At 40.8% G+C, this 27,641-nt stretch overlaps 2 protein-coding genes across 3 annotated transcripts; one reads left to right on the top strand and one right to left on the bottom strand.

Moving 5' to 3' along the window:
• Positions 1 to 876: 876 nt before the first annotated feature.
• Positions 877 to 8,657, top strand: CCDC43 (coiled-coil domain containing 43). 2 transcript variants are annotated; one of them, XM_028520010.2, is made up of 5 exons: positions 914 to 1,225; positions 2,753 to 2,840; positions 4,332 to 4,467; positions 5,736 to 5,794; positions 7,078 to 8,657. In XM_028520010.2, the coding sequence occupies exons 1-5, from the start codon at positions 1,022 to 1,024 to the stop codon at positions 7,263 to 7,265; spliced, it is 675 nt and encodes a 224-aa protein (XP_028375811.1). In that variant the 5' UTR covers positions 914 to 1,021; the 3' UTR covers positions 7,266 to 8,657. The 2 variants fall into 2 exon arrangements, with proteins under 2 accessions (XP_035889911.1, XP_028375811.1); XM_036034018.1 differs by lacking the exon at positions 7,078 to 8,657 and having other exon boundaries at positions 877 to 1,225; positions 5,736 to 6,172.
• A 217-nt stretch (positions 8,658 to 8,874) lies between these two features.
• On the bottom strand, positions 8,875 to 26,156 carry MEIOC (meiosis specific with coiled-coil domain). The gene is made up of 8 exons (XM_036009066.1): positions 26,151 to 26,156; positions 25,572 to 25,787; positions 21,893 to 22,050; positions 19,269 to 19,373; positions 16,154 to 18,017; positions 15,441 to 15,575; positions 12,291 to 12,471; positions 8,875 to 11,667 (listed from the first exon to the last, which is right to left on the bottom strand). Exons 1-8 carry the CDS (start codon positions 26,154 to 26,156, stop codon positions 11,438 to 11,440), a joined length of 2,895 nt encoding a protein of 964 aa, XP_035864959.1. The 3' UTR covers positions 8,875 to 11,437.
• Positions 26,157 to 27,641: the final 1,485 nt, after the last annotated feature.

Raw genomic sequence — 27,641 nt, 5'->3', positions numbered from 1 at the left:
TCTTTTCAGTACCTAAGGGCAATGAGCTGCTGTGGATAATCAATAAATACCTAGAGAATGAAGGAGTCACGCCAGTGACCTGCCAGCCTCCTCTGTCGCTCAGGGACAGCCAACCCAAGTGCTTGGGTGATTCATTTCAGCCCAGATCCAGGTGTTTTGCAATTAGCAGAGGCTCTGGCTGCTATCCCCGAGCTCCTGCCTCTGGTGAGGTTCCCTGTTGTGCGATTGTCCCTCAGGTTCCTTATTCAGTAGGCAGGTGGACAATAAAAGCATCTCCTTACAGGGTTGTTGGAAAGATGACAAGAGATAATGCATCAAAAACTCTTAGCAGAGTATAAACTCTTAGCACTCTTAGTACAGTGTCTGGCAAAGGATAAAGACAGCTCTCAAAGATATTCCTGTGTAATGTTGAGTGACTGAAAATGAATGACTTGAGGTTGCCTGTTCACTTACTGAGCACTTACTACTGTGCGTGGGGCCGTGCGTTAAACACATCACGCTAAGTGCAGAGAAGCAATCGCAACACATGAAGTGGTCTTAACACAGATGGCAGAGAATCAAGGAAAGTTTCCTGAAACTGGAGTACTGTTAGGGAAGGAGCTCAGAAAGGCGAGTGGGTACTCCAGGCACAGTCAACAGGTTCCCACTTGAAAGCTGTGCGGGCTGTGCACTGAAGGGCAGCTCAGTGACGGGGGCGGAACTGCTAGGATCGAGGTTGAGTTCCAGTCCTGTTTAGTCATTTGGCGCGTGACTTTGGCCAAGTCGCTGAAGCTCTCTGAACTTTCCCAACTGTAAACAAGGTCTGCCAGGATTCTGAGAGACCACGTGACCGAGCGGACGTCAAGACGCGCTCAACTCAGCAGGTATAAAGCACCTGGAAAGTCGCCGTAGGTCTTCGGGGTTCTACGTCCGCCGCGCCGGGGCGTGAGTTTCCTCTCTGAGCTTGCGCAGTGGGTCCGCGGCGCGGCCCGTCAGGCACTGCGGTAGGCGCCCTCGGGGCTGGCAGGACCCTGACCCCAAGATGGCGGCGCCCAGTGAAGTGGATGCACCTTCCTCCAGCGAAGGCGATGGCGAGGGCAGCGGCTTTGGCTCGTGGCTAGATGGACGGTTGGAGGCGCTGGGAGTCGACCGAGCTGTTTATGGTGCCTACATTCTGGGTGTTCTGCAGGAGGAGGAGGAAGAAGAGAAACTGGACGCTCTGCAGGGTATTCTCTCTGCTTTCCTGGTGAGAAGCCCGAACTCATGTCTTTAGCCTCTTGCCAGCTCCTGTCAATACTTTGTACCCCCGTTCCCCTTCTCAGCGTCCCAGAGGATTAGTGGTATCAGCTGGGAGAGGAATACCCTTCTGAGCTCTGGGCCGTGGGGAAGGGGAACCAGAAAGGTTCGTAGGTTGCATGGAGAGGAATGGCTTTCGCTTATTCTTGGGGAAGAGGCTCTCGCGGATGCCTGTGGATGGCGCTGAAATGTCTAAATGAGAATTCTATCATAAAGGTCAAACGACCAGTTTCATCCCCATCCGTTGACAGTGTTCAGAGGGGGGAATCAAGTGCTCTGGGATGTCTGTGTCCTTTAGGAGGCAGTGCCCAGACTGTCCCATGACAAAAGCCTGTCCGTTCCTAGTTTGGAGGTAGAAGCTCGCCCTACACGTTTTTTCATGCCTGGGCAGAACTGAACCTAATACTGTGCTCTTCCCTTTATAAGTATTTAGAAATGGAGTAATCATTGTTGTGTGTGTGTGTGTGTGTGTGTGTGTGTGTAAGGGGGTCGAGTAGGAGTAGAAATAAGAAATCAGAGTTTTTAAGAAGGAAGATAAACTTAGCACTTAGCCTCCTAGAGCCAGATTCGAGAATTCAGAAATGTGTACTTTAATCTGCGTTTAAGTCGTAAGTCACCAAATTGTCCCCTTTTCCTGCGCCTTTTTGCTGCCCTCATTTGCACTAATAGTTACGTGGTGAAAGGGTAGTGTATCCATTGGGCACGTGGTTGAAATGTAACACTAGTGCAGCTGTCGCAGGACCTCCTGGCAAGGGTCCCCCCAGCAGGCTCTGGTGAGATTGACCTATATTTGGGAAAGCCTTACCACAGCTTGTGATGCAGCTCGTAAGTTCAGTGGGAACAACCCAGTGGAACAGATTTTTTTCCCTTGGACCCTGGCATTGTAGGATGTAGAGGGAAAGAGTAGGGGGCCAGAAATTTAAGCTAGTTTTTGTTTTCAGCTGGGAAGTTTCTAAAGACTCTGAAAAAGAAGTTGAAGTAACTTAGGTCCCCGGTGGTACCAACTCCTTGACCTGTTTTCTGCATGGTGTCGTCATTTGGAACCCTATGTCTGTTGCTGAACACAGGCATGAATTTGAGTTAGACTGTTAACAGTCTCTTGGCATGAAAGTGATAAACCTTAGGAGACGCACTGAGTAGAGTGTATTGGCCAGAGGAGATTTCCCAGAGGAGAAGGGTTCTTGACTTAGGCAACAGGTTTTTGCTCCAAAAGGATGAGGAAAATGGCTCTGAGGTGGCGGGAATTCTTTCCCCTGGATCTTGGCAGGATGGAGTAGGTGCCCTTGACCTAGCAGGTGTGGATCCTGGGACTCACACACAGGATTACTTCTGTGTCCAGAGCCCCAGAAGAGGAACATACACTGTCCCAACCCTCCTTGTGGTTTCTTCTCATCGCTGCCCACGCCCACCGCACAAGGCTTTGTGCACGTTGAGGGTTCTCCAGGAAAGTAAGTAATTGGTCTACTTTCCCAACCAGGAAGAAGATTCCCTTCTTAACATCTGCAAGGAGATTGTGGAACGATGGACAGAAACTCAGAATGTGGTCACCAAAGTGAAAAGAGAAGGTAGAGTTGGAGTTCTGATGCTGAACCTCCGTTGCCTTTTCCAGTAACCTTTCCTGTGCAGCTGTCGGGGGGTTTTTGGTTTTCGTTGTTGAATGTTCATTTTCCCTAAAACGATTTAAGCTGGCAGACACCCAGCAGCTTTAACTTTTTAACTCAATGTTGATTCCCTTTTCCTTTTGGCTCTTTCACTTCAGCTGGCCACAGTTATCTCCATTGTGGGTTTTGCTTTTTTCTTTTTCATGCGCTTTCCACTGCCCTTTGTAGACTTGTATCGCAGGTTTAGGGTTAACTGTCCTTTCTCACCTTCTGCTTTTTTTATGCTCTCATTTCATAACACAAATTGTGATTGGTTTTTTACTTTGGTCAACTAAACCCTTCACCCTTTAAAATGAGAGAGAAGTAAGTGAATATACTCACCACTGGGATGCAGAAAACTCAACTCACTAAAGCCAGACTTAAAATAGAGTCCATTTTAGCATCATTTGATTTACTTTTAAAAATGTTAGTGCCTGGACTACATCATGGGCCAGTTATATAAACATCTTTGGGGTTGAGGCCCAGGTATTGGTAAGGCCCAGGTGACTCGGTTAGTTGGAGCATCATCCCATATCGCAAAAGGTTGCGGGTTCGATCCCTGGTCAGGGTGCATTCAGGAGGCAACTGATCAATGTTTTTCTCTCTCTTTCTGTCCTTTCCTCTCTCTTTAAAGTCAATAAACATAGCCTAACAGAAATTGGGAAAAAAAAACCCTACCCCAGATGATTCTAAATATGTAGCCAGACATGAGAACCACTACTTGACACTATTGCCTTTTTGTTTGAGAATGGAGAACTCAATAGCTGGTTTTATTTTAAAATAATCTAAGAATTTTGCCCTGGCTGGTGTGGCTCAGTGCATTGAGTGCTGGCCCATGAACCAGAGGGTCGCCAATTCCATTCCTGGCCAGGGCACATGCCTGGGTTGCGGGCCAAGTTCCCGGTAGGGGGTTACTAAGAGGCAACCACACATTGATGTTCCTCTCCCTCTCTCCTTCCCTTCCCCTTTCTAAAAATAAATAAATAAAATCTTAAATAAATAATCTAAGAATGTCCCCTGGCATAATGATCAACACTAAAGGGACCAATGTAAGTGGATTCTAGAGCCCTTCTTAGCTTTCTGGGTTGAGAGGGGAGAAAGTTGTACGTTCGGAGGCTTAATTTTCTGCAGTTCTAATGCAGTGCTTTTCAACCCCTCTTTTTGAAAGCAGCGGAACTTCAATGCGTAAAACATGTAAAAGCAGGGCTGCTCTGAGTGAAGACGAATATGAGGCCTAGAGCCCGGCCCACGTGGCCTGCCCTTGCCTTTGCCATTGGCACCCCCTCTGAAGCCCAGGGCTCCGAGGAGTCTGCGGATGCCGTGGCCTCTGCTCCGGGGTGGGCGAGCCGTCCCGAGCGCTTGCTTTTCCTCACATACAGCCTTGTTGTCCCTCTCTCCCCTTCCACCGCCGCCCAGACGAAGTGCAGGCCATTGCCACCCTCATTGAGAAACAGGCGCAGATTGTGGTGAAGCCCAGGTTGGTGTCCGAAGAGGAGAAGCAGAGAAAAGCGGCCCTCCTGGCCCAGTATGCCGACGTGACAGATGAAGAGGAATATCCTTTTCAGAGCCTCCGCTCCGTTTCCGGGGGCTCAAGCCAGAAGCATCGGCTGGTTTACGGCGAGCTTGGGGGAGTCGCCACTCCCCCGGCGTAGCTTAATGTGCTCTGAAATGGCAGTGCTCTGGGGGTGTGAGGAATTCCGTTGGAGTAGTTGGTACTGGACTTACATTTGTCAACACGTGATCAAGAATGTTCCCGAAAACTTCCGTGTGAAACAAACAGTGCCTCAATAATGGACCATGTGTGTTGCGTTTTTAGAAAATAAGACGCAGCTGTGGTTCTTTACCTTTTAGTGCAGCACTGTGTCGCGTATCGTGCATCTCTGTATCCTGTCCCAGTTTACAAGGAACTTGAGACACTACGAGATGAATCGGTGATTAGAAACATTCATATAACCAGTGGCAAAACCGGGATTAGAACCTGGATATGTTCGGGGGAAGGATTCCCAAATTTGGAGCCGTTTCGTTTGAGTCTTTTAAAAAAAATATTCCATGGACCACATAATTAAAAGTGAGACTGAACCCCCAAATAACACCAGGATGAATCTGGCACTTGAGTGGGGCCTGGGTTAGACAGAAAATGTTGCCGGTGGGAGCAGGTTGGGTCCTCGCGACTGTGGCATTGGTTTAGGAAACGCTCAGTTGACTGCGCCCCGTTGGACGGACTGGGCATCACACCAGAGATGTCAGCTGTCGGGGGAGTTCAGAAAAGCATGCTTGGGCTCTTTCGGACCAACTTCTCTTGCAGGTTTTCCTCGTGGTTTTTCTTGCCGGGGTTGGCAGAGCTATGGTTCCCATCAGGAAATCTCATTTCTTGGGCTAGAAAAGAGTGTTTTCAGCAGTCACTCTCTGGGCGCCTTGTTAGAGCACAGACTGCTGGGCCCCGGTTCCCAGAGTCCCTGGTTCCGTGCATCCGGGATGGGGCCCGGGCCTGTGCGTGTCTGACAAGTGCCCAGGGTGTTCCAGGACCCTCCCTTCTTAAACCGCTGTTTTCGAGGTCCTCACCACCCCCCTGGCAGTTCCCCGGGACCAGCTTCAGGTTCATTGTAGCCCCCAAGGGGTGGGGATCTCACGGAACCTCTGAACACTCTCGCCCGAGTTGAGACTCCTGAGGATGACTCGCCTGGGTGTGCCGCCGCGTCCCTGACAGTGTCTTCCTGTTCACTGTGCCTCTCCTACCCGCCCGTTAATCGACCGTTTTCCGATGTTGGGTTTGGATGCGCCAACTTTGCTTTCCATCCAGCTTTCCTTAACATCGCTTACCGAAGCGGATGAGAAGGGTGACTCAGGTGCCACCACGATGAACATTGGCTCTGACAAACGTATCCTTCTCTGTGTCCGTCCTCCTGTGCTTCCCTGCACAATCCTCTCGAGGCTCAGTTTTCATGTCGCTGTCGTTGCCGTGGGCTCCTTTTGCCTCGCGGACTCCTGTCCGGCCAGCACTGCGAGCCCCATGTTGAGGACAGCCCTAAGTGGTCAGCCGCGCCAGAGCTTTCCCCAGGGAAGACACGCTAACGTGTACTGTAAAGGGGTTAGCTTAGAGGAGGGGTTTCGAAGGGAAAATAAAGATCCGTGCTTTCTGCGTGCAGCTCCGGGGTTCCCAGCACCGCGGACGCAGTTGCAATAGCACTGAAGCCTTGTTCTTTGTCCTCCCAGACCTTACAATTTGTTGGAAGGAGAACACAGAGTACTTCGAAGCTCACAATGCAGGGGTGGGCAAAAGTAGGTTTACAGTTGTGAGTATACAAAACAGTTTATCCTTGTATTATTTATTATTGTATTATTTGTATTACAACTGTAAACCTACATTTGCCCACCCCTGCATGGACAGATTGAAACATAGGTGCTGAGGAAAGCCCCTACCAACAGAATCACGTAGGAGAAGCTTCCCAGAAAAAGTGGATTTAGAAATCTCCCTTCATAAAGGTGAGAAATACGGTGGCTTACTGGGGGAGGGGCTTATTTCAGGAGGACATTTGAAAGCACGGAAGCCACAGAAAGCTGTGCTTTAAGGGTGGAGAGGAGCTCGTGGGGTAGGAACAGGTTATGTTTTCAAAGTCATAAGAAGAAATGGGGGGTAAAGTTTTTGGCTGGGTATTTTCTGTCTAAATTTACTATTTGATAAATTCAGAGTTTGTTGTTACTAGAACATGGTTTCACTAAAGCTTTAGTGGTCTAGAAAAACAAATTGATATAGTAAGATTAAACAATTTATTTTACTCTTTCAAGCATTTTACCAGTGCCAAGCACCTAAAAATTTTGCCATTTGTATGAATACTCTGTCCACTAAAACTAGGGTGGATACTCCAACAATATTCTGCCATTGAATGATAGAAACACTTATTCTAGAATGAAATTTTATTTTTATTAACTAATTAGATAGGTGTGAATGAGATTTTTATTCCGAGATTTATTCTACCATTACACATTAACGTGTAATGGTAGTTTTAGGATTTCCCGTTAGACCAAAGATGAACGTAAGAATTCTTTTTAAAATTAGGAATAGATACTCAGCCTGGAGAGAAAGGACAGCGAGAACGGAGAGAGCGAGCGGTAGCCGGCCCTGTGTGACTTAGCCCGACCCTAACTCCTTAACTCCTTGTAGTTCTGTTCCGGAACACCAACGTGGAAGACGTCCTCAATGCCCGCAAATTGGAGCGGGACTTGCTTCGGGATGAGTCCCAAAGGAAGAAGGAACAGGACAAGCTGCAGAGGGAGAGGGACAAACTAGCCAAGCAGGAGCGCAAGGAAAAGGAAAAGAAAAGGACACAAAGAGGGGAGCGAAAGCGATAACCATCAACTCCTCTCTGTCTCCTCGTGAACTGACGGTCGGAGGGAGAGCTGGTGGTGCACGCGTGTGTTTAAGAGAAATGAGAGAACACTGCGAAGGGGTTCCCCCAGGGGTTTCCCCTTTTGTTTACGTGATTACAAGGAAAATCACAAACACTGCTGATCACAAAATGTGCCATGTCTCTGTCGTGTGGGTAATCGGGTAGTTGTCGTTGATACCTGTACCAAAGACCTGGAATGGGGGCGACGTTTGTATTTTAGTGCCGAAGTCCTGCGCTGCTTTTGGCCACTTTCAAGTCTGCCCTCACCTTGGAGAAACAGCTGGAGTATTCTGAAGGAACGGACTCGTGACTGACCACTCCTTCCCTGAGATGAAATGTGGGAGTATAAATTGCTCCGGAAGTACTCTTCACCTCTAAATGTATTGTTTTCAGACTCAAACAGAAAGCTAATGAGGAGCCCTGCCGGGATCCAGATATGTTACATGGCAGCAAACTAGGAAAAAAGAGAAGGGATTATTTGAGGGATATTCTAGATTTGAGAACTTTTTTTTAAAAAAGTGTGCAGCCTATGGGAGGAAAGGAAGTATCTTTTTTAAAGTAGAGGTAGTTACATTTTTCCTCATCTAGGTTGTGATTTTAAGAAGGATGTATCAGTATCGTGTGCAAGGATATCATTGTTAGATTCCTCTTGATTGCTAGTAGAGATTTTAATCCTGGTTTGCCCGAAAACGTTTGAGTATGAAGACCTGATAATTACAGGTTTAGAGAAAGTGGAGGAACCACCTTCTAAGGAAGAAACACTGGAAATCTCTGCTCACACAAAGGTATTTAAGAGTGTACATAGTAGGTGCTCAACAAATTAATTGAATGAGTGAGTGGGAAATTGGCTTGCGAGAGTCCAAAGTGAGCAGGAACTCTCCATTTCTACCTTTGTTACAAGCTACATTCAGTTTTTAAATAAGGCCTTTCTCTTCTTCAGGTAGCAGACTGTCAAGAAGCCCGAAGAGAGCAATTTCTCTGACAAGACAAAGTAGCTATTTTATACCAGCGGTCAGCAAATTACTGCCTGCAAGACAAATTTGGCCCAGTCCGTTTTTGTACGGTACAAGTGAACAATGGCTTTTACGTTTTTAATGGATTGTTAAAGATCGTGACCCAGAGACCTTATGTGGCTTGTAAAGCCTAAAATATTTAGTACCCGGCCCTCTGAAGAGAAAGTTTGCTGACCTCTGTTTTATACCACGGAGATGAACAAAAGTTTTAACCTTTGTGCAGAAGGTAAAAAGTAGCATGGTTAAGGATAAAATGTGTTACCTCTGTACACTCCTATAACTGTGGCATTGGCAAAATTTTAAAAACCACCTTTTTAAGAAATAAACTTTATTTAAATCAGTGTCTTCTGGTTTATTTTGATTCCTTCCAGCTACCCATGGAAATGGATTTGGTGTGGATAGTCACTTAGCAATGTGTTGAATTTTACTTGATGCTTTGTTTTGCTTAGCCCGAATAATCTCTTCTACCAGTAGAACTTCTCCCTGAAATCCATGAATTGTCTGCCTCAGTTTTCCTTTCTGTGAGGTTGGGTATTAGAAAGATCACCTTGTTTTTTGGAAATTCAGTAAATTGGCTTTGAAGTCCATTGAAGTACCATTGGAGTCTTAGAGCTTTATGTGGCTGTAGCAACAGTCTGTCTACAGATAGCATATGAGTCTTTTAATTTAGTAAAATCCTTATTTTGGATTTTTGGTTTATTCTCACCTTGATTTGAGTCTCTGAAGCAGATTTGGGTTATAACGATGGCCCCCCTCAAGGCTACTTGTTTTAATCTGCTCTAACAGTCAATTTTTTCTTCTGGGACTCTATTATGTATGTTAAGTATACACTTGAATTAATGTTTAAACAGAAAAAAAGAATCAGCTAATTTGGCTTTGAGTAAGGTTATTCACTTAACTTGGGTGCTACTAAATCCTTTATATCTAAAATGTGCAGTATTGCAAAGGGAAATTTTTGAACAACTATATCATGTATGGTATGATTGACACTTCAAGACAGATTTGGGATTTCAGATATAACATTAATTCTCAACCTAAAATTTATAGTAACAGATTATTGAAATGGGAAGAACACTGACATAATTCAAGGTAGTTTTCAACCCCCTTTATATAAAATGCTTTTTAATTAAAAATTGAGTAGGCCAAATTATTTTGGATTAGAAATGATGGGAGCATTAGTTTTACCAGTTTCACTGCAAGTCTTGTGTGGTGTTAAGTTTATATTGTTTCCATAGGTTGTAATTCAGAAGTGCAATACAGAAGAAACCATCCATTAGAGCATACTCCATAGAAAGGGGCAACCAACTAATTGCAGAATTATCTACAGGGTGACACACAAAATTTCAAAGAAGTTTTGTGTTTGGTTTTTGTTAATGGACTAATGTTTCATTTCTGACCACTGTCATGTAAAAGCTTCCCCAGAATTTTTACCCTAGCTTGCCTGGATTAGCATAAAGGCAGAGCAAAGTTTCATTTTTGAAGGAGGAAGTTTATGTCCAAAGATACCTGAATGGCCCTGGTTTATCTACCAACATTATTATGTATTAATAGTAATGAAATTTAAAACTTAGCACCAGTTTTTATCAGTTAAATGAAATTTGATTGGTTTCCTGACAAATGTAAAAAACAAAACCAGGTATTTTCAACAAAATAATTTATTTTGCTTTGAGAGACTAAATTAGTACAATATTTGTTTTTTATAACATCCAACATGTCTTATGTCAAACTTAACCACTTTCTATGCAGTGACTGGTGGGGTGATCAATTTTATTTGACTACCTTCAATGTAATTCATTTGGTAGTTCTAAGGCATATCAGTGATCAAAATGTTTCTCCCCACAGTTACTCCTGAATTCTCAATCAGTTTCTTCCGCACATCATCTAAAGAAAATTTATGTGGTGTGATTACACTCGTTTTTTATACCAGGATTTCTAAAACTAGGAAAAACACCAACATTTAAAACATCAGTGTTTATAGTCAAGGATAGTTCAATTAAATTTCATAAGTACATTATATCATAGTTTAACTCATGCTAGAAATGTAAAAACCCAAGATCTGAGTCACATAATATCAACATTTCATATTAATGAATAAATTACTTGGGTTCCATACAAAGATATTAAGTGATGAGAAACAGAAAAAGCCTAGCTTTCAAGAGCACTTTTTAAAAAAAATACAGAAGCTAACTAATGAACACAACTACACAAAATATACACTAACCAATTGCAAACTAAACTAAAGATTAACCTTAAAAAATACATTTTAAAACTTCGTGATACCCTCATAAAAGGCAGCCAACTAAGGGTATTAAGACAATAGTCATTATTTTAGTTACTGTGCATCAAATCTAAAAGATCCAGATAAAGGAAATGTTTTGTTTCAATTCAATTTAAATACTTTAAAATTGGAAGTATTTAATAATTGATAGTATAATTAAATTTTAAGAATATACACAAATGATTTGAACAGGTTTTATATTCAGTAACTTGCATGGTTTTTATACTGGCACTTTTATCACTAATTTAGGAGAATCAGATGCATTTCCCTCCTCAAACTTAGGCACTAAAATTTCAAATTATAAATATGGTAGTGTTTTAAATATTAAAATTTTACATGAATATTGGGTTCATTCTTGTTTTCCTTTGTTTCCTAGGTATTATCCAGTTTTGTGAGGAAAACACTTTTATATCACAATCAAAACTTGTCTTGGTTACTAGACTGTAGCCATAATTGGGTCACAGTCATTTAGATTCATTATTTGGAATTATACTTACTAAGGCAGACCTAAATGAAACATCTTCTAGAAGAATTTCACATTTGCATTTACCTGCACTGCAGAATGGGTTTAAGCAATACTTGGCTGTTAGGAAATATTTAATTTACTTAAACTCATCTTTGACTACTCAACTCCCAGAGTAGGCAACTTAAACTGAGTTCACTTTAAACTATATCTGATTCATTCTAAATAGATTTTTAAATAGAAGTTAGACTTCATTAAGGTATTAACTCTAAATCTGAAAGAAAATGCATTGGAATTTTCAAGTTTGACAAGTTCATTAAAATTGTTGAGCATGTCTTGATACATTTACTTATCAGCTTTTTCTTTCTGCTGGCATTTTCTTAATGTTTGTTTGCATCACCTCTCTGATTCATTGGATTGCTACTATTTATGCTTTCGCGGACTTTATCTTCATAGTTGACTATATCTTGTAAAGCTTTTTCCACATCTGTTTGGCCAGCTGTATTGGCTGTTTTTGGCAAGGTCATCTGCAGTGCACACCACAGAGTAGTGCGAGCCTTCCGAGTAGCCACGCACATCTCTTTAATTGCTGAAGCAAGGGCAAAAACATCTGTAAAGGAAATAGTTGGCATTAAACACCGTTAAAATTTTCCTTAACTCTTAGAGCCCAGTGCTGTGCTGCTAAATGATCAAACATTTTTATAAAAGAAGGATAGGTATTGACTGAGCTAATCAAAGTTCTTAACATTTAAAAGTACAGTACTGACACTATATTTCTGACCCATATTCTATGCTTTGGGTAGAACATAGACTTTGATAGAATTATAATTAAACAGAGCAAGGTACTTTTGGAGTAGATTATGTGGGCATCATTTACCAATTTATTCTCTAGATAAAGTGTAAATCTTAGAAATCCAACCTTTCAATTTTAGAATCTGATTTTATTAACATTCAAACTAACTCACTGCCTTATGAAAAGGATATGCAGACCTGACCTGTGTGGCTCAGTTGGTTGGGTGTCTGTCATTCTGCAAATGAGGGGCCACCAGTTCAATTCCTGGTCAGGGCACATGCCTGGTTTTCGGGTTTGGTCCCCAGATGGAGGTACATAGGGAAGGCAGCCAGTATGGAAGGCAGCCAACTGATGTTTCTTACATTGATGTTGCTATCCCTCTTTCTTCCTCCCTTCCCCTCTAAAAATTAAATTTAAAAAATACACATTAATATTTGTACCTCTGTCATCCTGGCATCTAGGAACTCCTTGCTTTTGCCGATTTGAAGCATTAACAATTTCATCCTTTCTGCGTGACTGTACAATGTGAATGGATTCCAAGTGTCTATCAAGAGCGGTAGAGATATTGGCATGAAGGGGAGAGCTTCGAAGCCGTTCCATTTTGCCTAGTAAAGTTACAACCTGAGGGAAAGATTTTAAAATTTGATAAGGCTTGTAACCACATTGCCTGTCATCAATTTACGTAAAAACAAATCTTCAATGAAGTAGAAAGCAGTAATAGTCAAATAATTGAATGCTTATTGTGTCCTGACACCATGTTAGGGGCAAATAGAAAGTCAGTCTATTGTACCTTTCTTTTTTTTTTTTGAGAAAGTAGCAATAGAGAAACATCAGTTTTGTTGTTTTCACTTACTCATGCATTCACTGGTTGCTTCTTGTAGGTGCCCTGACAGATTGAATCTGCAACCTTGGCATATTGGGATGATGCTCTCTCTAACCAACTGAGCTATCAGGTGGAAGGGGGGGTCCCAGAAAGAAAAAAAACACAATTATCTTTGGGAGGGCAGGCCCCTTGTAGTACAGGCTTTCCTGGTTAGGTTAGTGCTCTAGGAACCCACCTGTATCAGTGTACCAGCTGGAATTGTGAGAGACTGCATTCCGTTTCAGAGAATTTATCTGAAGACTCTTTCAACGTGTTTGCCCATTTTATGAGGGGTGATTTACCAGTGCACCTGCCCACACCACGCTGAGTGTTCAGCAGTTTCTGACCAAAAAATGGGATGACCCCCGTGTCCCACCCTCCCTATTCACCCAATCTTGAAAGGAAACGTTTTGCCAATGTGGAAGAAGTGAAACAAAAAGCAGAAGCACTAAAAGTCATCAAAATTGACAAGTTCAAAAACTGGTTGGAGCAGTGGAAAAAACGTTGATAGGTGTATTGCATCAAATGGAGAGTACTTTGAATGTGAGTGAAGTTGAAACATGTAAGAGTAAATATATTTTTAAATAAATAAATTCCACTTATTTAAGGGAGAGAGAAGGAGAGAGAGAAACATGGGTGTGAGTGAGAAACAACCACGGATATGCTTATTGATTTTAGAGAGAGACAAATGGGTTGGGGGAGAGAAAATTGTCGTGATCGGTTGCCTCCCAACACGTGCCCCAACTGGGGATGGAACCTGCACCCTAGGTATGTGCCCTGACCAGCATCTAACCATTAATCTTTTAGTGTATGGGATGACACTCCAACCAACTCAGCCATGTGGCCAGGGCTGCACTGGTGATTTTTTAATAAACTTAAAAAAAAAGATTTTATTTATTTATTTTTAGAGACAGGGGAAGGGAGAGAGAAAAAGATTAGTGAGAAATACATCAATCAGTTGACTCTTACAAACCCCACAACCCAGGCATGTGCCCCTGACTGGAGATTGAACTGGCAACCTTTCAGTTTACAGACCAGTGCTCAATCCACTGAGCCACACCAGCCAGGGCTTAATAGACTTTTTAAAAGAGTTCTTTTCAGAATTCTATAAACTAGCAAACTAGAAAAGAGTACATGTGAAAATACTTTTGCCCTTTGTGTATTATTGATCTAATGTCGCTAAATATAAAGTTATTATGACAGCTATAAAAATAACCTTCTAATTTAATGTGACACATTCCAAAGCTGGTAAAGTGTATTTCTTAATACTCAGCTTGCAATCCTTTGATTTATTGCTGAGAAGTGTACAACTGAGAAAAAGGAATTTTAACTTGGAATAGTTTTAAGAAAACATAATAAAACCTGAAGTTTTTATTAACAACATCTAGCTGTAATCCATGTCTGTATCTGACTACACCATTGATAAATTCCATTGTACAAATTTGATAAAAGAATCTCAACTGACCAAGGCTGAAAGCTAGGTAAAATAAATCTTTTCCCCTGAAATAATTCATATCTGTATTTTAAAAACAACATGGTAAAAGTATGGAACTGATGATATTCAATAAAATAGACTCTTACTCTTATGTTGATTTGTCTAATTCCTAAAATGGCTTTTATTCAATCATAGAAGCAACCTATTTCACTGCATGCTTTTTCTCAGGAATCCTCATCAAATTTTACTTGGAAAATTCTAACTTTTTAAGAGAGGAAGGTCAAAAAAGAAAAAAATGTACCATACTCTATTAAAGCTGGTTAGAAAATCCTGAAATTACAAGAGAGATAATAGGAATAATCATTTATTAAATTACAAAAGGACTTAACATCAGTATTCTGTACACTTTTTTTCCTTTAATGTGTGATCGCCTTCCACTGGGGACCTGGCCTGCAACCCAGGCATGCACCCCAGAATGGGAATCAAATTGGAGACCCCTGTATTCACAAGCCAGCACTCAGCCACTGAGCTACACCGGTCAGGGATCTGTGCATTTTATTTGCGGTGATATACTACTTTCCCAAAACACAGCTATTTCATAAGATTATGCTTACCTACATACTTCAGTTTGTCAATATTTAATATACTGCTGCATATACTTTTTGTTGAGTAACTTAACAGTGCAGTGTTAAGAAAGTGAAATATTTATAATTCCCTATTAATTTACCATCCTGCATAACGCAAGCACGACTTGCTCGTCAAGCTAGAAAACAAAGTCTGTGACTAGGAAATGGGACTTTCCCTATAAATAATACTCAAAATGGTTTTTGCTTTGAAAAAAATTTTTTCTATTGAGGATTAGCTCCAAAGCCAATTTGGGTTTGAACAGGAACCTATTAAATTACTAAACCTATTTTTAAGGTAATTGAATGGGGCCATTTTCTCTTTCCTAAATATGAATCATAGCTCTAGGACCAAACATGGAAAAGAATATATACTTCAGAGTGTTATACATAAATGTGACTTAAAAATCCTTTAGAATTCTAACTTGCTGAAATGTTTTAAAAATTTAGCACTGGCCAGTGCGGCTCAGTTGGTTGGAACTTCGTTCATTAAACTGAAAAGCTGCTGCTTCAGTCCCTGGTCAGAGTGTTACCATATGTTTTCTCTCTCCCTCCCTCCCTCCTTTCCTCTCTAAAAGCAATGAAAAAAAATAATAATGTCCTCAGGTGAAGATAAAAAAAATCTGTTGGGCAATTTAAAAGTCCACTATTGGAATTTTTTACAGCTTACTCTGGCTTGTTCTCGAAGTTCATCCACAATTAAGCGATCAACTCTAGATGGGTTGGAAGTCAGCCTTGGAATTGGAGTATTGTTAGTACTGGACACTTTTTTTCCTGGGTAATTTTTGGCAAGGGCCAATTCAGTCTGTAAAAAATACAATTATATAATCATATTTTTCCAAATATGATTCAACTGTAATATTTCTCTTAGGCCTAAGCAATAAATTAAAAATTACTCCTTTAAATAATAATTGTTTTGGTATCAAAAGGCAGCAAATACAAACCATAGTATTTTTCTGTCATACTTAATGCAAATAAAATACCTGAGCACTCCACAGTTTAATACTTTAAAAAGTCAAAGAAATTAACTTTTAACCTGTTAAGGGAAAAGTCTACTTCACTGGCAAAATAAACTTTACATAAGTACCACAATTTTTTAACCCCAAGTTTAATTTTTTTTAAATTTTATTTTAATTGTTCAAGTACAGTTCTTTTACTCCCATCCCGGCCCATCCACCCATCCCTACCCACCAAACCCCAAGCTTTTATAGTCTTTAAGTCACCTAATTAACTCCTTATAGTCATGGACTTAACAAATACTGTCCATTAGAGAAGAATTAACTTTGAAATAAGGCAGGTACTCAAAATACACTAAGGTGAACAAAATGAGGATAGGCAGAGGGGATATACTAAGTCACTCTTAAATGGATAGCTTTGTGTTACCTTTTTTCTCTCCTTTTCTAATGCTCTCCATTGTTCATAGCACTCTTCTAGACGAATATGAAGTTCACTGGCTGGTCCACTACGAGTTTTAATTGGTCTTTGAAATCCAAAAGTTGGCACAAAACCAGAAAAGGAATTATCACCATACATCATATCATTAAAATAAGGGTATAAATGGCTTAAGTCATCATAAGAAAACAAATCATAAGAATCCAACAGTGGAACAACTGAATGGCCAAATGGGTGGGTAGACCTTAGGGGAAACCCATTTGAACCAAGTTGTTGAAAACTCTGATTATGCCTTAAATCTCCCATCATATAATTAGAAAAGCATGACGCCTGTGTGCGATTCGCACGACTATTAATATTGTTGTCTCCACTCCCCTGTCTGTGGCTATTAAAATGACTCTGTGCCTCCAACAGATCTTGGTATGTATTTTGAGGTAAGCCATCTAAATGCTTTGGAACCTCCTCAGGATCATAATGTCCACTCTGGGGCTTAGCTTGAAAATTATGTTTGTTTACATTCTCAATGATCCCATACTGCTGAGCTGAATAGTTATCGCAAAATCCGTTTGGCTGCTTTATTTTTTTATCGGTAACAAATTCAAAGAGATTTTCTTCCACAGTCTTTGTCAGTCCTTCCATGTGATTGACAGATTGAATTCTTTCTGCACCATTATAATTGAAATCAAAACTAGAAAATGCTGAAGGGTTCTCTTGGCAATACTTCTGAAACAAATTGCCATTTGGAGTTAAATTTGTGGATGATAGTTGGGGGAAATCTGAAGAATGGTTAGAACCTTTTGAAGCTGCACTTAAATGACTTAATTTCATCAAGTTACCTTGATTTCGATAAGGAATAGAAGTGTTATTTTTTGTGTGGACATTCATCCAATTTGGCCTATTTAAGTTGATACCTCCTGAAGATGTTGCTGAGTTTGATAATAAATTCACTGTTTTAAAATATTCGGAATTTGAGGGGTCAACTTTAGCGAACTGTTGCTTTTCTGTGACGTTAGCAAAATCATTATTAGCTGGACAAACTGTATGAGGTTTTAGTCCATATTCTGATTTTAAGCCAAAATCAGCAGTGAATGCTGCTTCCTTCACAAACTGTTTTTCTGTCAGATGTGGTGTAGTTTTTGGAAATGTGAAATTCTGCTGGTCAGGTATTTTCTCTTCCATTTTTTTCTGATTTGCTGGTTTAACCTGAAATAACTTTGTGTAGGTGTCTGCTTCTACAGTTGGTGGTTCAGGTGTGCCACTGGCTAATTTTTTACCATCTTGGACACTGAAATTTGAACACTTATTAAGCTTAGCCTTATTAGCATGAGCATATTCTGGGTATCTACAATAGTCTGCATTTTCATTGTATCTATTAAACTGGGAAAGAAATATCTCTGCCCTTTTTTGCTGTAATGGTGCTTCAAGACTTTTAACACACATTTTCTCTCTTCCATAAGGGTAAGTATCAAGTCCCGATTCTTTCATGATGTCAGACAGGCCAGCTTGTGGTGTAAAACAGTTTTTGATAAATGGATATTCTTGGAATGTTGTTTTAGCTGTATCATTTGTCTGAACATTGTAACAATTAGAATGATCATTTCGAGAGGAGTACATCCATTGGTCTTCAAGGTCTAAACCAGTAAATCCATGATAAAGTTCATCTATTTTTTGTTGTGGCGTGAAATTACTATTATGCAGGTATGGCTTTTCCACTGCTGACACAGATTCACCACTATAAAAAGCTTGCTGAGAGATGGCTGTATCTACTGGCCTTTTGGTTTCTGTTAACAGGTCATGGTGATCTGCAAATCTTGTGTTCATTGGCCAAACTGACTTTAAATTGGAGGAGCAGGTCCTAGAACAAGTAAATATATTTAATTACAATTTAGGTTTTAAGACTTTATATTCTCAGTGGGGAAGGTAGGAAAAGTTTTCAAGAACATTTATCTTGCCCCACCTCACCATTTTCTAATCCTTTCCAACTTTGCCTTATAAGCTACCATTACATTAAAAAAATTCTCTATTGCTTGAAATGTGATATATGCTATAAAATATGTATTTTAATCTTAATATGTCTTCACTATACTTTCCCAAGAGGCATTAAATAATAAGGTCTGAGGCTGATGACTACATGGTCTTACATAAATATTTTATCTATAGTAAGCAGAAAACAAAGTCAGTTTTTCCTTTAATTAGTCACTACATAATACAAGTGGTGTTGACCACAATTTTTTCAATGAAAAAGATGTCTTGCTGAAACTGTTACTGAAATTAAAATATTTTTCATTGGTTACATGTGTGCTGCATACTTCCCTATTTATGAAATAGAACATTTGGGTAATATGGATTTCACACACAAATAAAACAATTAATGTACATTTAAATGGTTTTTTACCAAATGAATAAAATCCACATGGATTTCTGCATAGCAGAAGTTACAGTTTTATTCTTTGGGATATATGTATAAAACCTCCTTGTAATTTATATTCTTTACACCAAATTTTAGCTTATGAACTCAAAGGAAATAGCTCAAAATTATGAAAGAATAATTTTCCAATTGAAAGATCTTAACAGCAAATTAAACCCTAGAGCTTGGCTGGTGTGGCTCAGTGGATTCAGCGAGGGGTTTGCTGGTTTGATTCCCAGTTGGGGCAAATGCCTGGGTGGTTGTAGGCCAAGTCCCCCCCTCAGTGAGGAGCATGCAAGAGGCAGCCACACATTGATGTTTCTCTCCCTCTCTTCCTTCCTCACTCTCTAAAAATAAATAAATAAAATCTTTTTAAAAAAATAAATCTTAGAGTGAAACTTTCAACTATATGCATAGACCTCAACAAAATCTAGGCTCCTAAAAACAAGTATTTGAATTAAGATGTCTACTGTCAGATGATCCTCTATTAAGTAAAAATAAAAGTTAATGAATAGGGTAACTTAGTATACAGGGTGAGGCAAAAGTAGGGTTACAGCTGTTTGTATGGAAAATAATACAATAATAAATAATAACAAGAATAAACTTCGTGTACTCATAACTATAAACCTACTTTTACCCCATTCTGTATGTGAATTTAAAAGCTTACTATATACTATGAAACTTATATGATATACTAACCCATCAGCAAAATATGACTGGGACTTATCTTGTTCTTCCAAAATGTTAGATACAAGTCCATATAAGTCTGTTTCACTGCCATAGTCATTTCTTTCTGTCTGAATCCTAAAAATAAATGAATATCACATGTAAGTTATTTTACTCACACTGAAAGACAACATAATGATTTCTGTTTCCAGACTTATGCTACCATTGTTTTCTACAAAATATTTGGATTAAATATACACCATAATTTCAAATAAAAAGGGAACAGGAACTCAATAATTTTCACTTTAGCTTATTGTCTATGCTACGTAAACATTTTTCCTTCATTTCAAGTCCTACGTCTAGTTCACAATGTATGCTTACCTTTTATTTCTCCAAAACACATGCTATTTATTATAGGTGACCAAAATATAAATCTCTGACCTATGATGCTTGGTACCATGGCTGCTCCTGAAAGGAAGTCCAGTCCCATTTTACATCCTTCCATCAACACTTGCTCAGATTTTTGATTTGAAAATCATATGAACCTGTTGTTCTATTTTTGTGTCTCTTTATACTAACTGTTGGATTAGAAAGTAAAATGTGATGTGATCATCCTAGATACCCCAGCAATACTGCAGTTGCCCCTTAAATGTAATAGACCTAGGGGCTCTCTAAATCCTTGCCAAAAAGGTGACTGGATTTCCATGTACCTGATATTCAACCTGGTGACTAACACTGTCTAAATAATACAAAATGTAAAAATGATAAGGAGATGGAAAATTTGTGCCTTTCTACCTCCTATGGAGTTTGGGTAATTTGTTCCTAGAACTAACATGTTGTTTTAAATTATAACTTCTTGTTTTCTCATATGTTGTTTTTAACTTTTAATAGTGTTAGGACATTTTAGAAATAAAAAGTACCTTACATTTGCATAACATTCAAACATTTCATTGATCTTCATAACATAGAATGGGCAAGTTGAGATATTAAGCTGCTGAATGATTGATCATTTGAGATATTAAGAAACTTGTGCCTGGCTTGTGTGGCTCAGTGGATTGAGCACTGGCCTGCAAACCAAAAGGCTGCTGGTTCGATTCCTAGTCAGGGCACATGCCTGGGTTGTGGGCCAGGTCCCCAGTTGGGAACATGTGAGAGGCAACCAACTGATACTTCTCCCACACATGTTTCTCTTCCTCTCTTCTCCCTCCCTTTCCCTCTCTCTGAAAATAAATAAATCTTTAAAAAAAAGAAACTTGTATTTTGCAAGGATATATGATTTGCCAAAATTTTACTTGCTAAACAAATGGTCTTTTCCCACTACATCATGTTATTTCGTAAATATTCAATATAAAGTTTTTATATATTAGTATATATGCTGTTATATATACTAAACTGTTAGTAGTTGTTATTGGGAGGTGGGAAAGCAGGTTTAAGGTGGACTTCTGCTTTTCATTATACATTTTTATAAAGTCTTTAAAAAAATTTATTGATTTAGAGAGGAGAGAGAGAGAGAAAAACACTGATTTGTTTTCTATTTAATTATGCATTCTTTGGTTGATTCTTATATGTGCCCTGACAGGGGATAAAACTCACAACCTTGGGGTATGGGGACGATGCCCTAACCAACTGAGCTATCTGGCCAGGACCTGGAAAACCTTGTTTTTTTCAATGAACAGCTACAAGTTAAAAAATATTTTTTAATTTTTTAATAGAAATATATATTACATAATCTTTCTAATAAAATCGCTGTTTTATAGAGAATTTACCACAAATTTTAACAATTTTTAATAAGATTTTTTAAATAATTATTTTCTTCCTAAACTAAAGATGTATCAACTTCTATCAAATGCTCCCTTACATATAATTAAAATAAAGGTAGATGTCACTCCCTAGGCTTTTCTTTGTAATAGGCTTCCATAATATCTTACCTCTTTTTTTTAAAAAAGATTTTATTTATTTATTTTTAGAGAGGGAAGAGAGGAAGAGAGAGAGAGAGAGAGAGAGAGAGAGAGAGAGAAACATCAATGTGCGGTTGCTGGGGGTTATGGCCTGCAACCCAGGCATGTACCCTGGCTGGGAATCGAACCTGGGACACTACCTCTTTTCAACTTTACTATACTTGCAGTGCCTGGCAGGTTGTCATCATCATTAGTATTGTAAAATGTATAAAGGCAGGGATAGTATTTGCCATGTTAATGCTAATATTTCCACTAGGAGAGAATCTGGTATAGAGTAGTCCCTTACTTGTAGAATTGCACAGAAAAATAATAATTAAAAGTATCTTACAAATCATGTTTATTGTGTACTTGGTGAAGGAAAAAATTACTGAAAATTTAGAATTGAATGAAGAAAGAGATCTAAAAGTTGTAACTCATATATATCTTTCCTAACAGGAACTTAAGATTTACTCATTAAAGGTGTCTCTAATGAATAAAAAACAGTACTAAGCTAAAAATTATATATAATTATATACATATGCCAAATTTAGGGTTTCCTAAAAACATTGTAAACATAAAATTATGCCATAACAAAAATTAAAAACAGAATTAAATTAAAATGCTGACATAAGGAACAGAGAGCTAATTAATACGACTGGGTTACCGTGTAATCAAACTTAACACTTCATTTAGCTTGAGAAATATAATTTATTAATTTACCTGTTCTTTACATTAATCTGAGAATTAGAAGGCTGCTTAACATCATCTCCATAAGTAGACCATGGTGCATAGAAAAGTGAAGAATCTACAGAACTTGCATATTCTGTTGATGAAGAAAGTGGAGTATAGGTCTGCCTTAGGTCAACATTGTCTTCACTCTGCAATTTTAAAGAAATGCTCGTGGATCAGATACATCAAAACTACATTTATTATAGAATATTAGTGGGGTCATAAGAAATGGGAGGAAATAACATGCATAACATTTGGGAGACAAAATCAAATGTAGACAGCCATTTAAGCTTACCTTACACTAGGGATTAGCATATTTTTTCTGTAAAGGGTCAGATAATAAATACTAGGGTTTGCTGACTATTAGGGTCCCTATAGAAACCATAGATAGATGATATGTAAACAAATGGATGTGGCTGCATTCCAATAATTTTTTTTTTTACAAAAATAAGCATTTGGCAGATCTAACCTAACCCCTGGGAGTAGTTATTGCTTATAACTAGTAAAAACACCTACCATTATTGCAGCTTTCATTTTTTTGAACAGATGAACGTAATGTGAACACTAGCAATGTTATTTTTCATAAAACATTTGCAAAACTCAGTCTTAATGCCCTGAATCTGTTTTTTTAAAAAGTGAATGTACATTTATGTAGTTTCAAACAAATTTCAATACATTATTGTATTTAGTTAATCTTGTGACATATTCTATTTTATTTTTTAAAAGATTTTATTTATTTTGAGAGAGAAGGGAGGGAGAGAAGGAGAGAAAAATCAATGTGAGAAAGAAACATCAATCAGCTGCTTCACCTACGTGCCCCAAATGGGGACCAAACCTGCAACCCAGGCATGTGCCCTAACCAGGAATTGAACCTGTGACCTTTTGCTTTGCAGGTCAATACCTAACCAGCTAAGCCACATGGGTCAGGACTGGGTATTCTATTTTAAAAATGAGAAAACTAAGGCCACAAGTTACTGAGCCCACAGGTGACAAAACTAAAACCCAACGGAAGGCCTTCTAACTCTTATTCTAGGGCTTTTTCAAACAGTATCTTTAATTTTCAGTCTTGTTTCCACTTTCAAGAAATATAAGAATGAGATGATATAAAAATATTATGGTCTCTTCAGACATTTTAAAGGTTTTACTACAATTAGCCCTGACTGGTGTGGCTTAGGTGGTTGGCATCGTTCCACAAAGTGCAAGGTCGCCAGTTTGATTCCCAGTCAGGGCGCATGCCTGGATTGCAGGTTCAGTCCCTGGTCAGATCAGTGTTTCTCTGTTACATAGGTGTTTCTTTCCCTCTCCTCCCTTCCTTCTCCTCACTCTAAAAAATAAATAAATAAAATCTGAAAAAAAGGTATTATTATAATTAGAAGAAAAATACCAGTTAATTTTCTTTTTCTGGTGAACATTTCTACAATGAACTTTGACTAAATAAGGTAAACAGTTTGAATTTTAAGATTTTAATGACTTAAAATCCTGTCTCCTTGCAAAAAGGACTGAGGAGCAGTGAAAATAATTTGAAATACTTGAAATAGTAGAGTGAATTTAATAAATATTAAAGATTAAACATTTAGATGTGTTTTATTCTAGAAAATGCTTCTTTAAAGAAGTCTGCAAGTGTAGGTTCAGAATTTTTAACTCTTCAAATAAGGAACTACTAAAACCTGAGATGTAATGACTACAAGTATCCAGATACAATACTGTACAAGTGTTTTTGTATACAACATGGAGCAAAAGTAGGTTTACAGTTGTAAGTACACTAAGCACAGTTTATTTTTGTAGTATTACAATTTATTATTGTATTACTTTCCATGCAAACAACCGTAAACCTACTTTTGCTCCACCCTGTACTTACAAATAGAGAATATAATCTTAGCTAAAAAAATTTCTAATTACTTTTATTCTCTTAATCAAAACAGAAGACATAGTTAAATCAAAGTATTCCTCAATTTTTGTTCTTATTCATAGACATAATTGTAAAACATTTTAAACATACAATACTGAGCTTATGCTACACCAATAAAATATGAAAATTAGCCCTGGCTGGTGTGGCTCAGTGGACTGAGTGCTGCCTGTGAACCCAAAGAGAATAGAACCCGCAGAAGAATATTTGCTAAGAGTACCACTAAAAACAACCTTTCCAGATGTTTGTAACTTTTATAAAGACTTTTGTCTTTAGGACCTTCATAATTTTATTCTTTTAGTTCTGAAGTTTTTATTATAGGCCTACCTTAACTCTCTTTTAGATGTGAAGTATCCAAATTGACATCAACAATTGTTCATCTTTTTAAAACAATTGCTTAAACAAAAGGAGCATTTTCAGATTATGTAATATCAAACAAGGTAAAGGATACTGGAAACGAAATATATTTTGGGAATATACTTTCAAGTATACTTCACATTTGTATTATTTATTTTATTTACTTATTTTTTCATTTTTACTTCACATTTTTAAATAAGTTTTGAGTATTAGAAAATTAGGTCTTTTTAAAAAATTGATTTAAATTTTATATTCCAGGATAAAATAAGCAATTAAAGTAATGTGGTGGATTCAGACATAATTATACTTTAAATTTCTGGATCCTTTTCACTTAAAACATTTACAGACATTAAATATGCAAATGATTGGGGTTGGCATATTAATTAGACCTGGGTTAATTGCAAAACGGACTACTTATATCCTTGACATACTTAAAACAACTGAAAATAAATCCAAATTTTAGCAGGGACGGAAACATCAGAGAGAGTGGTGGAATGCTGGTCTTGGCAGTGAGGAGACCTGGGTTCCCCGTGGGCTGTGTCATTTGGGGCACAAATCAAGCTCCCTGTTCCATAACTTCAGTTTCAGCCTCACTCTCTCAGTCAGCACAGTGAGCGTAATATGTTATGAGGCTGTGGTGGGGATTAAATAATTTACTTCAGGATATTATTATATCAAAAATACAACAATATCAACACTGATGTCCTGCTTAAATAATTTTAAATGAAAGTAACTTACATTACCTTAAGACTAATTTAATGACTAACATGACTAACATGACTAACAAAATTAAATATTTTAGGTGAGGTAAAAGGTAGCACGTAACATAAGGCATCGTTCAAGCCAGAGAATAATTTCACCTTTAAATTCTCAAGAGTATGTTTGTACAGACTTACATGTTTAAAGGAAAAACAAAATATTTGAGGCCACTAAGTGTGTGTGGATGTTCTTACATTTCCAACATCATTGAAGACAAGATGAAAACAAGAATCAGTTAAAAATACACACACACACACACACACACACACACACACGGTGCGGCACAAATAACGCCCCCTTTTGAAATTACAAACGCTTTTATTACAAACCCACCAGCACATCGCGTCGAGCACACCACAGGGCACTTTAGGTAAAATGTTCAGATTAAAACTATACAAAAACTAGGTAAGACTATAAATTATGACACCCGCGCGGTTCCCCACCGACCACCCTCCCGCGGGCGTTACTCCTGCCCGGAGCCCCGTCTCGTCCCTGAGCGGCTCCGGAGCGCAGCGCGGACCCCGCGGGGCGGGCGGCGTGGAGGCGCCGTGGCGACCGTCCCGTCGGGTCCCGTCCGGCGCCCCCCGCCCCCCGGCCCGCCCCCGCCCCGGCCCCGGCCCCGGCCCCGGCGGCGCCGCCGTGGAGCACCTGCGGTTTGCAGCAGTCGTAGAAGGCCGCGGCGCCGGGCAGCATCACGCCGTTGAACACATCCGTTAGTCGGCCGCCCGCGTCGGCGCACAGGTTCAGGCAGCGGCTCGCAGCTCCGCGGAACGCCACCTTGGGCTGCACGCAGGGGACAGGAAACGCGGCGGGGGCGTCACGCAGGGCGAAGCCCGGGCGGCCCCTCGCCGCCGTTCGCCTCGCCTGAGGGCGAAGCCCCGCCGACGACACCCACGCGGGGGCCCCCCCGCGCGCGCGTTCCCCCGGGATTCCCTCAGCCCCCGCCGCCCGCGGGCCCGCCGCCGCCGCCGCGGCCCGACGCGAAGCCCGCAGCGGGGCGGCCGCCTCCCGCCACCGGCCACCCCCGTCCCCTCAGCCACGCCGCCAGCCCCCGCCCGGCCCGTCCCGTCGGGGCTCCGCGCCCCCGGCCGCCCCTCAGCCGCCCCTCCCCGCCGCCGTCCTCCACGTCTGGCCGCCACCCAGCCCCTGACCGTCCCCACCGGTCACCTCGGGTCCCTCCCCGCGGCCTGGGGGCTGAGGGGGCCGCCCGCGGGGCCCGCCTCTCACCTCCATGGGCCCCCCAGCCCCTCCGGGACTCGGCACGGCTCCTGGGGCCCCGGGGCGAGGGGGGGCGTCGAGGCCCGGCTCCCTCAGCCCGCACCCGCTGCTGCCGCCACCACCGCCCCCGGCGCTGCCTGGAGCGGGTCTGTGGGTGGGGGGGTCGGAGCGGGGAGGGCGGTCTGGGGCAGAGGCCGTTACATCGCCCACCCCGGCTCGCGACCCGGCACCAGCCGGCCCCGGCTAGCCCCCTCCTGTGAGACCCGCCCCCCGCCTCGCACCCCCTCATTGGCCCGCTACCCAGCCAATGGGCAGCCGCCCCCTGAACCTGTTACCCTCCACCCCCCAGAGACAGGGCCGGGAGGGGGCGGTTAGCGCCCTCGTTCTCTCGCAGCTTTTGAGCCTTCCCGCTCAGAGCAAACGGGCTCAGGATTGGCCCGGACCCGCAAGCACCGGCCCCAGGATTGGCTAGTAGGGCAGCAAAAGGGCGGAGCATCGGAGGAGCCGGAATGCGGTTTTAGCTGGATGAGACGAGCGAGGGAAGTGGTGGAAAGATTTGAAAAATTGTGCAGCAACTGTTTTATGATTGTAAACGTGTCTGCTGCCCACCTGGTGCCGACATTTTATTTTTGCCCCTTGGGCCTCCCCAACTCCTAGAACCCTTTGGAACCTGCCGGAGAATAATAGACCTATGCCCGTTTGTCGAGTTGGGTGGTGTTGGGAAACCCTCTTCCGAGGGACGTCTGTCGTGGGTCCCGGGCTGCAGTGGGGGTGAAGCTTTTGGCTGTTAATGTAACTCTTCAACAGAGTTCGCTTTGATCTGCACAGAACAAGCCATTTACTTTGGCAGTCCCATTTGGGGATGTGGTATTTCAGAAAAACGCAACGTTTTGTCCCCAGATAATGCTGAAAAAAAAATTGTGCGAGTTGAAATATTGAAGATGATAAAAGTAAACACGATAAACACCTTTAGGGTGTTTATATTTGGCTGGGTCGCTCGGTTGGTTGGAACATTGTCCCCGTATGTCAAGGTCGTGGGTTCCATCCCTGGTCAGGGCGCATATACCAACCAACCGAGTGCGTAAATAAGCGGTGAAACAGCAAATCGATGTCTGTCTGTCTGTCTGTCTGTCTCTCCCCCCTCCCTCCTTCCTTCTCCTTTCCCTCTCTCTAAAAAGAAGAAAATAAAACAAAAACTTGAGAAGCACTCTGTTAAGTGGAAGACGTTCTTTTAACTCAGGCACAAACTAGAAATAGGGTAGGGGCGACAAGGGTTGTTGGCCCATATTGTCCTGATGGTTATGTCAGGTCTCAGTTTTGATTTTAGGAAGTGGACCTAGTGACGTGATTTGTCCTACCTCACCCTTCAAGTTGCAGACATGGAGCTCATTTCCTCTTGTTTCCTTGAGAACTTATGTTTTCTCTGCCGCCTGTCTCTCTCTCTCATAGTACCCAGAACAATTTGAAACACTATTAATCTGTTTATGTATTTTTTCTAAG

The sequence above is a fragment of the Phyllostomus discolor genome, chromosome 8 (genome assembly GCF_004126475.2).
Source record: "Phyllostomus discolor isolate MPI-MPIP mPhyDis1 chromosome 8, mPhyDis1.pri.v3, whole genome shotgun sequence".
NCBI classification, from domain to species: Eukaryota; Metazoa; Chordata; class Mammalia; order Chiroptera; family Phyllostomidae; genus Phyllostomus; species Phyllostomus discolor.
The sequence above is the reverse complement of the archived record's forward strand: the minus strand, read 5'-3'. Positions and strand labels throughout refer to the sequence as shown.

Excerpts from the sequence above, each read along its gene's own strand:
- CCDC43 (XM_036034018.1), top strand. The coding sequence starts at position 1,022 with ATGGCGGCGCCCAGTGAAGTGGATGCACCTTCCTCCAGCGAAGGCGAT. Across the intron at positions 2,841-4,331 it reads CACCAAAGTGAAAAGAGAAG|ACGAAGTGCAGGCCATTGCC; the intron begins GTAGAGTTGGAG and ends ACCGCCGCCCAG. Across the intron at positions 4,468-5,735 it reads GACGTGACAGATGAAGAGGA|CGAAGCGGATGAGAAGGGTG; the intron begins ATATCCTTTTCA and ends AACATCGCTTAC.
- MEIOC (XM_036009066.1), bottom strand. Across the intron at positions 22,051-25,571 it reads ACGACTGCTGCAAACCGCAG|AGTGAAGACAATGTTGACCT; the intron begins GTGCTCCACGGC and ends TTAAAATTGCAG. Across the intron at positions 12,472-15,440 it reads AACTTCGAGAACAAGCCAGA|GTTGTAACTTTACTAGGCAA; the intron begins GTAAGCTGTAAA and ends TCTTTCCCTCAG.